We start from the raw sequence: 15,885 nt of genomic DNA on the forward strand, positions 1-15,885 counted from the left end.
GCTTGAGCCCAGGAGTTGGAGGTTGCTGTGAGCTGTGATGCCATGGCACTCTACCCAGGGGGACAGCTTGAGGCTCTGTCTCAAAAAAAAAAAAAAAACTCTGGCAGCCATGGCTGAAACACATGTTAGGTGTGATTTTATCTCTTAACTGTTACGTGACTGGTTTGGTTTCCTGAGAGCATCTTTCAGCCAGCAACAGAAGGACCCTCAGAATAAGGCAGTAATTATTTGTAGAGGTTTGCTCAGAGAAATCAGAAAAAGGGTCTTTCTGTATGCTTGTGCAGGCCATTCCCCACTCTAAAACTCCCACCTCATGGTGGCTGCAAATGTGAGGTTTTAATGTTGCAGTTTAAATGATGTTGAATTTCTGGTTTGATAGAACCTTGAGTCTTGACCTTCAGTGTAGAACTTATCAGCTGGCTTGGTTATGAAAATCAAGCTATCTGTGATAAGAGCTTCTAGTGTGATTTGCTTTTATATACAAGGTGGTGGTGAAATTCATGTGCAATTTAAAATAGATTGCACACGAACTTTATCCTGTATTTGGTCTTTGTATGTATTCCAGCTGTTTGATTGATTTAGTTCCAACATTTGAGGGGATAGACGATATATGGCAGGGGTCCTCAAACTCAAACTTTTTAAACAGGGGGCTAGTTCACTGTCCCTCAGACCATTGGAGGGCCGGACTGCAGGGACAAGTCGGCTGCTAAGCAGGACAGGCAGTGGTGGCAAAAATAACCTGGCAGGCCGGATAAATGTCCTAGGCAGGCTGCATCCGGCCCGTGGGCCGTAGTTTGAGGACGCCTGATATATGGTATTAGAGTTTTGCAGGAGATGAATGGGATGTATTAGCATAGGCAGAAATTGATTTTTTTTTTTTGAGACAGTCTCAAGCTGTCACCTTGGGTAGAGTGCCCTGGCATCATAGCTCACAGTAACCTCCCACTTGGGCTCAAGCAAAGCTCTTGCTTCAGTTTTTCTATTTTCAGTAGAGACAGGGTCTTGCTTTTGCTCAGGCTGATCTTGAACTTGAGCTCAAGCCATCCACCCCCCCAGGCCTCCCACGGTGCTAGGATTATAGGTGTGAGACACCATACCCAGCTGGCAGATATTGATTTTAAGTTGTTCTTGTTAAGTATGATGTCTGATAATTAAGTTTGTAGACGGTCTAGAAAAAATGCTTCATACTCATTGCTGTGTATCAACTGTAGTCGCCTTCAAAAGTGCTCCCCCTGGGAAGCTATATACCGATGCCAGCACCTAGTCCACCCTTGAAAGCAATTTTGAGGGCTAGGTGCAGTGGCTCATGCCTATAATCCTAGTACTCTAGGAGGCCAAGGCAGGTGGATTGCTTGATCTCAGGAGTTTGAGACCAGCCTGAGCAACAGTGAGACCCCAACTCTGCTAAAAATAGAAAGATGAGCTGGGCATGGTGGTGGGTACCTATAGTCCCAGCTACTCTGGAGACTGAGGCAAGAGGATTGCTTGAACCCAAGAGTTTGAGAGTGGTGTGAGCTATGATGCCATGGCATTCTACCCAGGGGGACAGAAGTGAGACTTTGTCACAAAAAAACAAAAAGCAATTTTGGAACTCTTTTTTTCTGGAATGGCCATCAGAGCTATTGTCACATCAGGTCTGACAAGTTCTTGAACTTGCCAATGTGTGCTTTTCTTGGTAGCACTGATCAGACAACCCAGAAAGGTACCATAACCTTGGTACATCAGTGTCTCACTGCTGTGTTTGTGTTGGTGTGTGGTAGTGTCTTGCTGAGTGGCATTCATTATTGTTCTTGAGTATTTTTGTGTGTTGTATGCCAAAACAGCTTTGATGGCCATTCCAGAAAAAGAGTTGCACCATTCTTCGAAGGGTGGACTAGGACTGTGTCTGTGTATAACTTCCCAAGGGCAGTCCTTCAAAGGTGACCATAGGGATATTCAGCAGTGATGTATATAACACCTTTTCTAGGATGAGTTCACAGACTTAATTGTCAGACTTTGTATGTTATTTTTTTCTGAATATCAGTGGTTGGTGATTTCCCATTTTACTGACTGAAAAATCCAATCTGTGTAAATGTACTTCTCTGGGGTTGAGGATATGAGAATCAGCATAGTGAAGTTGTTGTATGTTATTCTTTGTGGCTTTAAAAATGAAGTCATTTTTATTACGACAGTGTGAAAATGAATTTAAGGTTTGGGAATTTTCTTTTTAGAGTGTTGTTTAAAGTTGACCACACCTCTTCATCCTTTTTTTAAAAGTTTTTTTCTTTTTTTCTTATTTCTATTTTTATCTTTTTGAGACAAAATCTTACTTTGTCACAGTCAGTAGAGTGCCATGGCGTCGTAGCTCACATCACCTTCAAACTACTGGGCTCAAGTGATCCTCTTGCCTCAGCTTCCTGAGTAGCTGGGATTATAGGCATATACCACCACTACTGGCTAGTTTTTCTATTTTTAGTAGAGATGGAGGGGGTCTCACTTTTCTTTTATTTTTGGACAGAGTCTTCCCTCAGTTGCCCTGGGTAGAGTGAGGTCACGTCATAGCTCACAGCAACCTCAAACTCTTGGGTTCAAGCAATTCTCTTGCCTCAGCCTCCCAAGTAGCTGAGGCTACGGGTACCTGCCACAACATCCAGCTATTTTTAGAGGCAGGATCTCACTCTTGCTCATGCTGGTCAAACAGTTCACCTGCCTCAGCTTCTCAGAGCTAGGATTACACGTGTGAGCCACTGGGCCCAGACTCCTTTTTTAGTTTTTAAAGTCTTCTCTTTCTGACCAACTAACCAACCCACATCTTAATTCTTTTCTCTGATTTCTCAAATGTGACAAAAAACATTATGTGGACAAAAGCAGCATTCTGTCCTTTCCCACAGTGTTTTCTAGTGGAACTAGACTGTAATGACCATGCAGGAAACTTGTTCCTTATGATCATGTGTGTGTGTTTGTGTCTCTATTTTGAAGTCACACTTGAGCCAGGGAACCATTGCCCTTACTGTGTTATGAGTAAATAGCATGTGCTTTTCTGACCCCTCCCTCTGGTCACTTGTTTGGCTAGTGTCAGGTGTCTGGCCTCAAAGATCTTTTCTGGGGGAGGGTTAGAGATGTGGGGTGAGGGGCTTGGAGAGAAGCAGTTCAACCAAAATTAATAAAAAAAGGCCTGTTTTGTTTTTATTTTTGTTGTGTGTGTCCAGGATTTAGAAGAATTCTGCTTTAAGTTTTGCATCAATCATTTGACCGAAGTTACACAGACTGCAGCGTTTTGGCAAATGGACGGCCCTCTGCTAAAGGAGTTCATTGCTAAAGCCAGTAAATGTGGAGCCTTTAAGAACTGAAGCACGAGGCTGCTGGGGTTTTGTGTGAGTGCCCTGAGGCACTGCTGACCAGGTGTCCAGTTTGTGCTCTACACAAGTAACATGATTCTGCAGGTAAAAGAAGCATCAGATTGTTTTTCCCACATCTGAGACACAGTCCTCTCTACAGGAATATATGAAAAACGTATGGCTTTTCTTGAGCCCGATTTAAACAGCTCTTGTTTCCAGATAGGTACATTTTAAATGTGGCCTTCCTTATATTCAGGCTGGGGCATTGTAAAAGGGTGAAAGTTTAGCTGTTCTTGGTTTTATTTTCGTTTTTTTGATTAGAGAAACTTCTGAACTTGAAAAGCAGAAGTTGGCAACAACTCTCCTGGATTACACATCAACAACCTCGATGTCAGGAGTTGTGATAGTTTGTGAATTGTGAAGTGAACATAGAGGCCCCGCTGCTCTGAATTAAGGGTGCTGACCTGGGGCTCCTCTGAGCGCTGCATTAGCTCCTAGTTCAGGGTCCCAGCTGTGAGGGGCCAGTTGTGATTGTCTGAGGCTTTCACTTGTGTGCGACTTCTTTTAACTTCAAGGCGTATCAAAGTAATATTCAGTTTAACATGTTAAACCTACTGAAATGATCATATGTAAAGATGTATTTCCCCATTAGCCAAGATTTCTCATAAGATTTCATTGCATAAAGAATAGTAATTTATAACTATCCATGAAAAGTTGGTAATGAAAGAAACTTCTTTTGGGTAAAAGTGAGTATTACATAAATTAGAATCTCCACTACTTATTCAAATAAGATAGAATCTGAGATCTCAAATTTAAATTGTCCCCATTCTGCAAATGCTGACATGCAGTGTGCTCTTGCCTCCTACATTGTGATTGCTGCTAAATCATCATATCTGCTACTTAGGACTTGAAGAAGTGGTTCTTAAATCCAACTTTCTTACACAACTTACTGGAATGTATCTTCTTTATCTAGGCCCGATTCTATCAAAATTTGCTTATTTAAAAACTTCATCTTTCATTGTTGATGATCCTCTGCTTTTAACTGTTAGCATAATTTAGCCTTGAAAAAAGATCAAAATAATGATGTTCCTGGAAAGATCCTATTAAATGGTGGTTAGTCATGAAGCATGACTTTGGGACGTCAGAGCATTCAACTCTTGAGTTTTATCACGTGTCCGTTGTGCTTATAGTGAGAAGAAAGATTTGTTTTACTCTCTGGTCCGTGAACTTACCTGCATTTGTGTGAGCTCCCATGGTGAATTTCATCTCCTTGGATGGTCCCTCTTTTCAGCTTGAAGCCTGAATACATTTTCAGAGCCAGATAAACAAGCAGTGGGTAAAGATGTGCTGTGACTATTATTTTTAGCCATGTTTTTAAACATGTATATATTGGAGTGGAAGGGGGAGTGAGGCCCCAAATGTAGGGATCCATCAGTAGGAGGAATAAATTCAAACCCAGCAATCCCAGCCCCTTTTCTTGAGTATATCAAAATGATTGAAGCCCAGAGAATTACTAGGTTAGAATTAGTTCCTGCACCATCATAGTTTTTCTTCCTAGGCTGACAAAAAGCATATTAATTTGATTATTGTTATAGCTGTGCTGGATAGTGTTTGTAATGATCACTGCTCTGTAAGCCTATGATCTGAACAGAACGAAGACTTCAGTATGTTTACTATTGCTCTTTTACTTGAAAAACAACCTTCTTAAGAAAAGCACAAATTAAAATAGTAGATCCATTCAACAAATATTTACAGATTTCCCAATATAGGTGAAGAACCACTTCTTAGATTAGATTACTGAGTAGATTGTATGAGTTACATATGGTAGTGAAGAGAGGAAGTCCTTCAAAAAGTACTTCAGTATCTTTTCTTTAATACACTCTTATTTTTCTACTTGGTTTTGTTGTTAATCATAGGGGGATATGAAACTAGTCTTTGAATTTTTTTCATCTGATATAATAACGGAAGCCAAATATTCATATTTCTTAAAATAGCCCAAAATGTACTCTTGAACTTCTTACTGGAACAATGTTTGATACTCTTATATGTGGGCTTTATTTATGTTATATTTAGAATGATATGTTAATAAAGTAACCCATTAAAAACAGGCTTGTAGAGTTGTTTTTCCCCTTCAGAAGTCATTAGTATGTAGCCTTTAAGAGGAAGGAAATTCTGATATGTGGTGCACATGGGTGAACTCTGAGGCCATTACGCTAAGCAGAAGTAGCTAGTCACAAAAAGAAGTACTGTGAATTCTACTGGTATGAGGCACCTGGAGTAGCCAGATACATAAAGTAGGTTATGGTTGCTGGGGACAGGGAGTAATGGGGAATTGTTTGATGGGCACAGTTTCACTTTTACAAGAGTTCTGCTGGGTGTGGTGGCTCATGCCTATAATCCCAGGACTCTGGGAGCCCAAGGCAGGAGGATTGCATGACCTCAGGAGTTCAAGACCAACCAGAGTCAGAGTGAAACCCCATCTCTACTAAAAATAGAAAAACTAGCCATGTGTTGTAGTGGACGCTTGAAGTCCCAGCTACTCAGGAGGCTGAGGCAGGAGGATTGCTTGAGCCCAAGAGTTTTAAGGTTGCTGTGAGCTACGACAGTGCCACAGTACTCTACCCAGTGAGACTCTGTCTCAATAAAAAAAAAAAAAAAAGAGTTCTTTGGATGGTGGTGATGGTTATACAAGAGTGTTAAGTGTATTAAGTGCCACTAAACTGTATATTTAAAAATGGTTGGAGATGGTAAACTTCACGTTATGTATATTTTACTACAATTAAAAAAATAAGTAGTATATTCTTAGCAGGTATCAGGCTAAAAGTAGGACCACTATGAGCATGTCAGCTGTACACAAACACGTCATAGAAATCCTTGGATTGTATTCCTGCTGAAAGATAGTACAGTTGGGCTGTCCCTGCAGAAGAATACATCCGAATCCTTTGGCAGTACTTACAAATGAAGGGAGAGACAGTCCTTATCCTCTAGGAACGTAAAAATTATTAGGAGGGGAGATAGATTTAGGATTTCACAGCACAATCAGATATTTATAAACAGATTTTCATAATAGTAAAAGAAAATTACATCAGGTTAACACGACAAGCAGTTCTGAAGCTTGTGCAGCTACACCAGGCAGCACCTGATGGAAAAAGTGTCCCCCCAGCTGCTCTTCAGAACACTGGGCTAGCAACACAAGCAGAGGCTGAGAGTGGGAGCTGAGGGACCTTCCAAACTTACCAAAAGCAAGTTTGTTTAGTTAGAATGGAGAAAATAAGCCAGGAAATACTGGCAAGGGGAGCGTGAGCGAGAGAACATGCACTCCCACGTTGTGTGAGGCTCTGTGCTCTGGGCCTCACATGTATTTTCTTATTTCGTGTCCATATTTTGTCCCATCAGGTAGGCAGAATTATTCTCAGAATAAATAACTTGACTGATGTTCTTCAGTAGGGATGGCTGAAGTATGCACCCAAGTCTTGTATTTACCTACTCGACCCCAAACACATGTTGTTCCCTTGTGCCAAGTTACCTGCTGTGAATGATAGATTATTATTATTATTATTATTATTTGATGCAGAGTCTCACTCTGTCAGCCTGGGTAGAGTGCTGTGTAACCATCACAGCTCACAGCAACCTCAAACTATTGGCCTCAGGCAATCCTCTTGCCTCAGCTTCCTGAGTAGCTGAGACTATAGGCACCTGCCACAACACCTGGCTAGTTTTTTTTTTAGTAGAGACAGGGTCTCGCTCTTGATCAGGCTGCTCTCAAACTCCTGAGCTCAGATGATCCACCCTTGGTCTCCCAGAGTGCTGGGATTATAGGTGTGAGCCATCATGCCTGGCCTCGTGACAGATTAAATTTGAAGGTAAAATAGGGACAAAGATTTTTTAATAAAGACCATGACATCCAGATGATGGAAAGATAAGCTTTTCAGTAAGCTGTAGTATCAGGATGGGCTGACACTGCAGTGGTCATCTAAACTCAGGGAAGCCTTTATTCAGAGGGTCCCCATGGTGTCCTGGCCTTGGTAGTCTTTGAAGTGCCCCAGGTGATTCTGATGTGCAGCCAAAGCTTAAGTGATTCTAATGCCTCAGCCTCCCAAGTAGCTGGGACTACAGGAAACTGCCACAATGCCCAGCTATTTCTTTCTTTCTCTCTCTCTCTCTCTTTTTTTTTTTTTTTTTTTTTAGGGATGAGGTCTGGATGTGGCTCAGGCTGGTCTTATCTGGTGAGCTCAGGCAATCCACCCGATTTGGCTTCCCAGAGTATTGGGATTAAAGGCGTGAGCCACCACGCCCAGCCTGTATGTGAAGATTTCAGGAGTCAGGCATGGTGCTGTGGGCATAAAAGTCCGAAATTATATTGTTAGGTTGAGAAAAATGTTAACTATTATTTTTTTTCCTCCTTGGATATTCCCACTCATGGGAATATCCTCTTCTTATTCAAAGAGTCCAGTTTAAAATTTAGATGTTTGTTTTGAAGATGATGAATGCCCATATGATGACTGGATGAAAAGAAATTTAAAACAAAATTTTCAGTGGTAAGAAAAAATATTTTTTAAAAGGTAGACTTTGTGACAAGACAGGTAAATTTGGTATAAGTAAAATAGTACATTCAAATGTATTATATCTAAGAGCCATTATAGGCTCATTAAGGCACTGGTCTTAACAGTTAACTATGTTTTGTACCTATATCCACAAATATTCACTGAGCATGGTCGGTGCTGGGAGTGTGACAGCAAAACACGGGGCAAATTTCTTCCCCCAGAGGGCTTGACGTGAGAGAGTCGGTTACACTGAAAAGTGACATGCAGGAAAGGTCCTCTCAGAGGGAAGACAGGGACGCCGGTAGTGAAATGTGGGAAGGAGCAGACAGGGAAAGAAAAGAGGGGTAGCTAAGATTCCATAGCAGGGTGTCCAGGGCCCGGGGTAGCAGCACCTGAGATGTGACTGAAATCTATTTGACCAGTGTGGGAGGAAGGTGTGCTCCAGCAAGAGGTGGCCCACAGGACTCAAATGCAGAGGATGGGAGAGATGGGAGACAGAATCCTGTTTACTCAAGGAGAATCTGAGAAATGAGTTAGTGGAAAGGACAGGTAGGAGTCGGTGATGACGGGAGGCAGGAAACTCAGTAGGCAAGAAGAGGTAAGAGCTGGTGGGGACTGCAGCTCGCTGCCTGGGGGAGGTGAGGAGCATAGTTCCGAAGATGCATGGCCTTCGTGGGTCTCCAGTTTTGAAACAGGTTGCAGTTTTGGTTGAAGAAATGGCCGTCCTTAAGAAGATAAGGACGATCCTGATGAAGAACTTGACCTGAGGTCTTGACCTTCTTGAAAAGAGCATAAGGTGTGTTTTAAGCATTGAAGTAGCTCCTTTAGCCGCTGCTGCCTTTCTTGAGATTCATGAATTTTGTTCTCTACTGCTATGAAAAAAAAGTTATTTTAGATTATCTTTGTTAGAAATAACATTCCATTTCTAGCCCCTTTCACCTGCAAGTTCAGAGTACACAATATTTGTGCTTCAAATGAAAAGAATCTAAAGTCCCACAAATGGGAACTGGTTCTGTGCTTTGCTTTCTCTTGTTCCTAATTCAGGGTGGAATTCTAGCATTTATCACCCAGGAAGCTGCTCAGTAAAATCTTTAAGATTTTTGTATACATTTATGACAGAACAAGTCCTTTTTGTGTATCTTTGAGAACTTAAACATAGTGACTATTGTTTATAGCAGCACAATTCACAATGGCAAAGATCCAGAAACAACCCAAGTGTCCACGGATACCTGAATGCGCTGTATGTAAACCATGGAGTACTATTCAGCCATCAAAAATGGCTCCAGAGTATTTGTGTGACAACCTGAGTGGAACTGGAAACCACTCATCACAAGAATGGGAAACAAATCCATGTACTCAGTACCAACTGGAAGGAATCCACCAACATGTTGCACATGTGGAAGTAAATCTCAGTGAAAACCAGGCTGGGGGGAAGGGTAGAATCACACCTATCAGGGTGAAAGGCACACTTACAATTCTGAATTTGCAAAAAAAGAGAAAAGCATGTAAACAAACATGTACCCCCTAATATTCTAATATTTAAAAAAGATGACTGATGAATAGCAAAAAAAAAAAAAAAAAAAAACAGTACTGTGTAATCTTCATGCTATACTGTCTCCAGATGATAACTGGAGAGGGGATGAGGCTAGAATATCAAGGACAAGGGCAAGTCTTCCATAAAAGTGCATTTAATTTTTAACATTACATAAAAGCATTTGTTTTTATTTAGAAGTAGGAAGGCTTTTAGTGTGGAAACTCGGGAGGAAGTTACTTTTGGCCTTATAAATAAGGAATAGTACTCAGTGGCAACATAATTTTTTAAAGCCTCAAAATCGAACAGCTTTTAAAATGCACAGATACATAGTCTTTCTCAGAATAAATGCTGCCTATAGTTAACTTGAAATGTTAGTAAGCCTAAACTAATTAAGTCTTTATCAATTGGGGTCTAAAAAGTTAAGCCCTTTGGCTGGCTGTGGTAGCTCACACCTATAATCCTAGCACGCTGGATGGCCAAGGTGGGTGGATTGCCTGAGCTCAGGAATTTGAGACCAACCTGAGCAAGAGCCAGACTCTGTTTCAAACTTAAAATAGAAAAACTAGCCAGATATTGTACCAGGTGCCTGCGGTACTCAGGAGGCTGAGGCAAGAGGAATACTTGAGCCCAAGAGTTTAAGGTTGCTGTAAGCTGTGACACCAGCCACTCTACCCAGGGGGACAAAGTAAGATTGTCTCAAAAAAAAAGAAAAAAAAAAAAAAAAGGGCCGGGCAGGGTGGCTCATGCTTATAATCCCAGCACTTGGGAGACTGAGGCAGGTGGACTGCCTGGGCTCACAGGTTCCAGACCAGCCTGAGCTAGAGTGAGACTCCCCTCTAAAAATGGCCAAGTGTTGTGGCAGGTGCCTGTGGTCCCAACTACTTGGGAGGCTGAGGCAAGAGAATCGCTTGAGTCCAAGAGTTGGAGGTTGCTGTGAGCTATTATACCATGGCACTCCACCCAGTGTGACAAAGTAAGACTCAAAAAAAAAGCCTCTTAGGTTGGTCCTTGTGCATTTGCAAGTCCTGTCTGGGGATGTGGAGTGGTATCCTGCGGTTCCCCCAAACCCTGTGCTATTACATAGGCTCCCAGCCAGCCTGTCCAATTGGTGAGTATGGTATATCCCACATGTGTAACTTTTATAAGAAAGAAAAACACAGATGAAGGTCCCTTACAAATTAACAGTTTTTAGAAAAAGATCTTAAAGCCTGCTTAAAACAAAACTAGATACTTGCATTAGCAGACATCCTCCAGAGACTGTGAGACACTATTTTTAGTAGATTTTTAAAAGACATTTTTTCTACTGATTATAAAATTCAAATAGGGCTCAGTGCCCGTAGCTCAGTGCTTAGTGCACTGGCCACATATATTGGGGCTGGCGTGTTCAAACCCGACCCAAGCCTGCTAAACAACGACAACTACAACCAAAAAATAGCTGGGCATTGTGGCAGGCGCCTGTAGTCCCAGCTACTTGGGAGGCTGAGGCTTAAGCCCAAGAGTTTGAGGTTGCTGTGAGCTGTGACACCACAGCACTCTGCAGAGGGCGACATAGTGAGACTCTGTTTCAATGAAATGAAATGAAATAAATAAAAATAAATAAAATTCAAGCAGAAATGGGTATAAGAAAGAAAGACAAAAAGGTTATGTTTTTTGAGACAGGGATATGAGCTGATGTTTCAATGTTCTAATATCATTTGCTGGATAGAGGAATGTATCTATAGAAAGTTGTGTTGTGCAACTTCAAGGGGGACCCCTGACACCTAATTCTGGGAGGCTCTGCATAGCCTGCCCAGCCTGACAAGAGAGGTCAGAACAGGCCTGGTGGGGTGGCTCACACTAATCCTAGCACTTAGGTGCCCAAGGCAGGTGGATTGCCTGAGCTCACGGGTTCGAGACCAGCCTGAGCCAGAGCAAGACCCCATCTCTACTGAGGCAAGAGGATCGCTTGAGCCCAAGAGTTGGAGGTTGCTGTGAGCCATATGGCACTTTACCCAGGGTGACAGCTTGACACTCTGCCTCAAAAAAAAAAGGTCAGAACAGACTATGTAAGGGGAAATTCAGCATGTCTTGAGGGCATCTTAATGCTGAAAGGACTCAATTAACGAATGGTTGATACTTTATAAGGTATATCTTCCGCTCCAAACTCACGACAGCTTTTTTGTGTGTGTTCTTTTGTTTGTTTTGTTTTCTTTTTTATGAGACAGAGTCTCACTCTGTTTCCCTGGGTAAAGTGTCCTGCTCACAACAACCTCAAACTCTTGGGCTCAAGTGATCCTGCCCTAGCCTCCTGAGTAGCTGGGACTACAAGTGTGTACCACTGCACCCCACTTGTTTTTTCTGTTTTGGTAGAGATGGGGTCTTGCTCTTAGTCAAACTGGTTTTGAACTCCTGAGCTCAAGCAATCCACCCACCTTGGCCTTCCAGAGTGTTGGGATTACAGGTAGGAGCTACTTCGCCCAGCCTTATTTTTTTCTGATAAACTTTTAGAATGTCACAACCCTCCAATCTCTGAAAGGAGATTAGATTTAAATTTGTATGTTACTGTTGGAACAACTGAAATTTTTATATAGTTTACCAAGTGAGAAGGAGGCAGCTGCAGGATGGCTTATCATAGCTCGACACCTCCTGCCTGAACCACAGGTGTGCCAACACTCCTCAGGTTTGGAATCAACTTATTTCTCCTTTTTTAATAAGTTTTTTTCTGATTACAGAAGTATTTGTGAATATATAGAAAATATGAAAACTACAATATAGCACCAAAAGAAGGGGGTAAAAAATCACAGTAACTCAACCACCTACAGATACCTAATGTCCCCTTGGGTATGGTGGTTCTGGTTGCATGGGTGCCTGTATATATATTTTTTTCTTCTGTGAATGGTGGGGGCATTACATTTTGTAATTGACTTTTTTCAGCTAACAAAACAACATTCTTATAAATGCAGTTTTTTGCCCTGTTATATGATTTCAATAACTATGATAATATTTCTTAAACTATGCTATTACTGTATAACTCATATATACCTGATTGAAAATTTGGCAATGTGTCTTCAAACAATCTACAGTCAAAAAGTGAAGTTGCAATTTCTTCATATTCTGGAAAGAGACAAACATTTTCGATATTTATTATAATTTTAATAATTTATATGTGCAGAAACTCCTCAGAAAATACCCCAAATAGGGAAAAGTAAAGAGTCTAGTGTGCCACTGAGTGTCAGACAGGGCAGCTCAGCACATAGGGGACCTGCTCGAAATCGTATTTCCACCAAGTCAGACCTGGGGGTGGGAGCAGGCTCAGTCTGTGCTGTTACAAGCCCTGCAGGGGATTCTCAGGTGCACTGAAGTTTGAAAAGTGCTTGGTCTAGAGAAAATAAGAAATAAAACAGTAATGAAAGAGCTTTTGGAAATGTTTATTCTTTTTTTTTTTTTTTTGAGACGAAGCCTCAAGCTATCCCCCTGGGTAGAGTGCCATGGCATCACAGCTCACAGCAACCTCCAACTCCTGGGCTCAAGCGAGTCTCCTGCCTCCACCTCCCAAGTAGCTGGGACTACAGACTCCTGCCACAACGCCCGGCCATTTTTTGGTTGCAGCCATCATTGTTTGGCGGGCCCAGGCTGGGGATTTGAACCCGCCACCTTAGGTGTATGTGGCTGGCGCCTTAGCCGCTTGAGCCACAGGCACCAAGCCGGAAATGTTTATTCTTGATTTCACTTTTCAGCTTTGTTCTGTAGAAAGTAATTCCCTTCAAATAAGCACAGACTTACATTGTTGCCTACATTATGGACTATTAAGCTTTTCCTTGTGAAATAACTATATGATAAAGTTTTTGAGCTCATGATACAAGTTAATAGGAAGGTGAAGCAGCTATACGCCTGCATGTGTAAATGGAGCCTCAGCTTCCCAAAGAGCTCTTTAAGAAAGAAACTTCTACCAGGCAAGGTGGCTCACTCTGTAATCCCAGCACTCGGTGAGGCTGAGGAAGGTGGATCGCCTGAGCTCAGGAGTTCGAGACCAGCCTGAGCAAGAGCGAGACCCTCATCTCTAAAAAATAGCCAGGTGTTGTGACAGGTGCCTGCAGTCACAGCTACTCATGAGGCAGAAGCAGGAGAATCACTTGAGCCCAGGAGTTTGAGGTTGCTGTGAGCTATGACACTATAGCACTCTACAGAGGGTGACAAAGTGAGACTTTGTGTCAAAGTAAAAGAAAAAGAAAACAAAGACGCTTCTCTGAGACAGTTCATATTTAACTCAATTAAACACCAATGAAGACATAAAAATTCTTTTTATACTTTAAACTCTGAGTTAACATTATAAAAAGAGGACAGTTGGTTTATCATGGAATAGAATTGAGTTAAATAAGACCTGTGTCAAACCAGATTGCAGGTCTCCACAGCATGCGGACAGGTTGACTGAATCCAGCTCTAACTGGCCCAGTCTCTCACCAGCCAACCTGTTAACGCACCTCTGGGAAACATCACTACTCAGGACATCAGGGTACTTGTGACAAAAATCACAGAGTTTGAATTACCCACATCCTGTTGATTTCTAAAAGGCAGTAAATGTGGCACAATGATTTTTATTAAAGAATGAGATAAAGGAAAAGGAAAAAAATAGCATGGAAAGAAAATGCATCTTTCTTTTCTGTGGTGTGGTCTTGTTTTCCATCTAGGTCTGTGAGAAGACTCTACCCTTAGATACACTGCTCCTCCAGTACCTGATTCTGAAGGAGTCCCATCCGTGAGTCTGTGCTGAATCAGATGAAGTTTGTCTACTAGCTCTTCAAATAAGTCATTGAGAAGTCCTGCTTCTTTACACTTCTTAAGAAAAAGAGCTTTCACACCTGCATCTAAGAATGAGAAAAACACTTTAGGAAATGGTCTGCCCGGAGTGGCAGAGTGAGACTGTCTCAAAAAAAAAAAAGAAATCCTGACAAGAATGCATCCATTTTAGAAAAAAACAGCACCCTCCTTCCCAGACTCCTGCAGTGCTTCAGGGCCAGAGTTCCTGGAAACACCCTATGGCCCGCAGTAGGGGTCTGCCTGGCACTAGATGCCAGCCCCAGTCGTACACGCACTGCAGCCTGACCAACATCAACCAGATGATGATGACTACTGCCACTGCCCTGGTCCCACTATACTAATCAGGCTAATAAAAGTTTTTTGTAACTGTATGGGGGTGAGCTGACTCCTGGTCAGGCTCCACTCTTCTCCTTCCTCTAATAACACCATTCCTTATCCCTGGACTGACTCCTCTCCTTGCAGACCCTCAATCCTGTCTCTCTGTCGAAATCTCTGAAGTACAATTATAGATGAATAAAATGAGACCAACTTTGGAATACATTGGTGGACATTTTTATAAGTACAGTATGTAGGTCATATCTGGTATAGACATCACTCAGCGAACCTGTGTGTCTGCCATCCTCTTCCTTCATTCTTGCAGGTGGCTAGAAGGAGAGAAAATCAAGATTACATTGATTTTGCTGTAGACATTCAATACTTCATGAAATGAAAACCAGTCTTCTCTTCTGCACAGCCAAGAACACAGTAAGTAAAGCAACCAGACAGCCCTCAGAATGGGAGAAGATATTTGCAGGTTATGTCTCTGACAAAGGTTTAATAACCAGAATCTACAGACAACTCAAAAGTATCAGCAAGAAAAGAACAAGTGATCCCATCTCAGGGTGGGCAAGAGAATTGAAGAGAAACTTCTCTGAAGAAGACAGGTGCACAGCCTACAGACATACGAAAAAATGCTCATCATACTTAATCATCAGAGAAATGCAAATCAAAACTACTTTGAGATATCATCTAACTCCAGTAAGATTAGGCCATATCACAAAATCCCAAAACCAGAGATGCTGGCATGGATGTGGAGAAAAGGGAACACTTCTACACTTCTTGTGGGAATGTAAACTAATACGTTCCTTTTGGAAAGATGTTTGGAGAACACTTAGAGAACTAAAAATAGACCTGCCATCCAATCCTACAATTCCCCTACTAGGTATATATCCAGAAGATAAAAAATCACATTATAACAAAGATATTGGTACCAGAATGTTTATTGCAGCCCAATTCATAATTGCTAAGTCATAGAAGAAGCCCAAGTGCCCATTGACCCACGAATGGATTAATAAATTGTGGTATATGTACACTATGGAATATTATGCAGCCTTAAAGATGGAGACTTTACCTCTTTCATATTTACATGGATGGAGTTGGAACATATTCTTCTGAGCAAAGTATCTCAAGAATGGAAGAAAAAGTATCCAATGTACTCAGCCCTACTATGAAACTAATTTATAGCTTTCATATGAAAACTATAACTGGCTCAGCACCTGTGGCTCAAGTGGCTAAGGTGCCAGCCACATACACCTAAGGTGGTGGGTTTGAATCCAGCCCAGGCCCACCAAACTACAATGACAGCTGCAACCAAAAAATAGACAGGCATTGTGGCGGGTGCCTGTGGTCCCAGCTACTTGGGAGGCTGAGGCAG

General features: G+C 41.9%; 2 protein-coding genes across 3 annotated transcripts in view; one reads left to right on the forward strand and one right to left on the reverse strand.

The window, feature by feature from the left end:
* The window catches only part of RCBTB1 (RCC1 and BTB domain containing protein 1), a 51,283-nt gene extending 45,871 nt beyond the window's left edge, over positions 1-5,412 (forward strand). For both annotated transcript variants that reach the window (XM_023508073.1, XM_003801804.3), the window contains exon 12: positions 3,189-5,412. In XM_023508073.1, the coding sequence (XP_023363841.1) occupies positions 3,189-3,329 (141 nt within the window). In that variant the 3' untranslated portion in view covers positions 3,330-5,412. The remainder of the gene's footprint in view (positions 1-3,188) is intronic.
* A 3,175-nt stretch (positions 5,413-8,587) lies between these two features.
* LOC100948578 (histone-lysine N-methyltransferase SETDB2) overlaps positions 8,588-15,885 on the reverse strand; it is a 104,794-nt gene continuing 97,496 nt past the window's right edge. The window contains exons 16-19 of the mRNA XM_023508077.1: positions 14,797-14,836; positions 14,108-14,239; positions 12,417-12,488; positions 8,588-8,733 (exon numbers count right to left, since the gene is read on the reverse strand). Coding sequence (XP_023363845.1) covers positions 8,588-8,733; positions 12,417-12,488; positions 14,108-14,239; positions 14,797-14,836 — 390 coding nt within the window. The remainder of the gene's footprint in view (positions 8,734-12,416; positions 12,489-14,107; positions 14,240-14,796; positions 14,837-15,885) is intronic.

The sequence above is a fragment of the Otolemur garnettii genome, unplaced genomic scaffold (genome assembly GCF_000181295.1).
Source record: "Otolemur garnettii isolate 467f Iridium unplaced genomic scaffold, OtoGar3 scaffold00221, whole genome shotgun sequence".
NCBI lineage: Eukaryota > Metazoa > Chordata > Mammalia > Primates > Galagidae > Otolemur > Otolemur garnettii.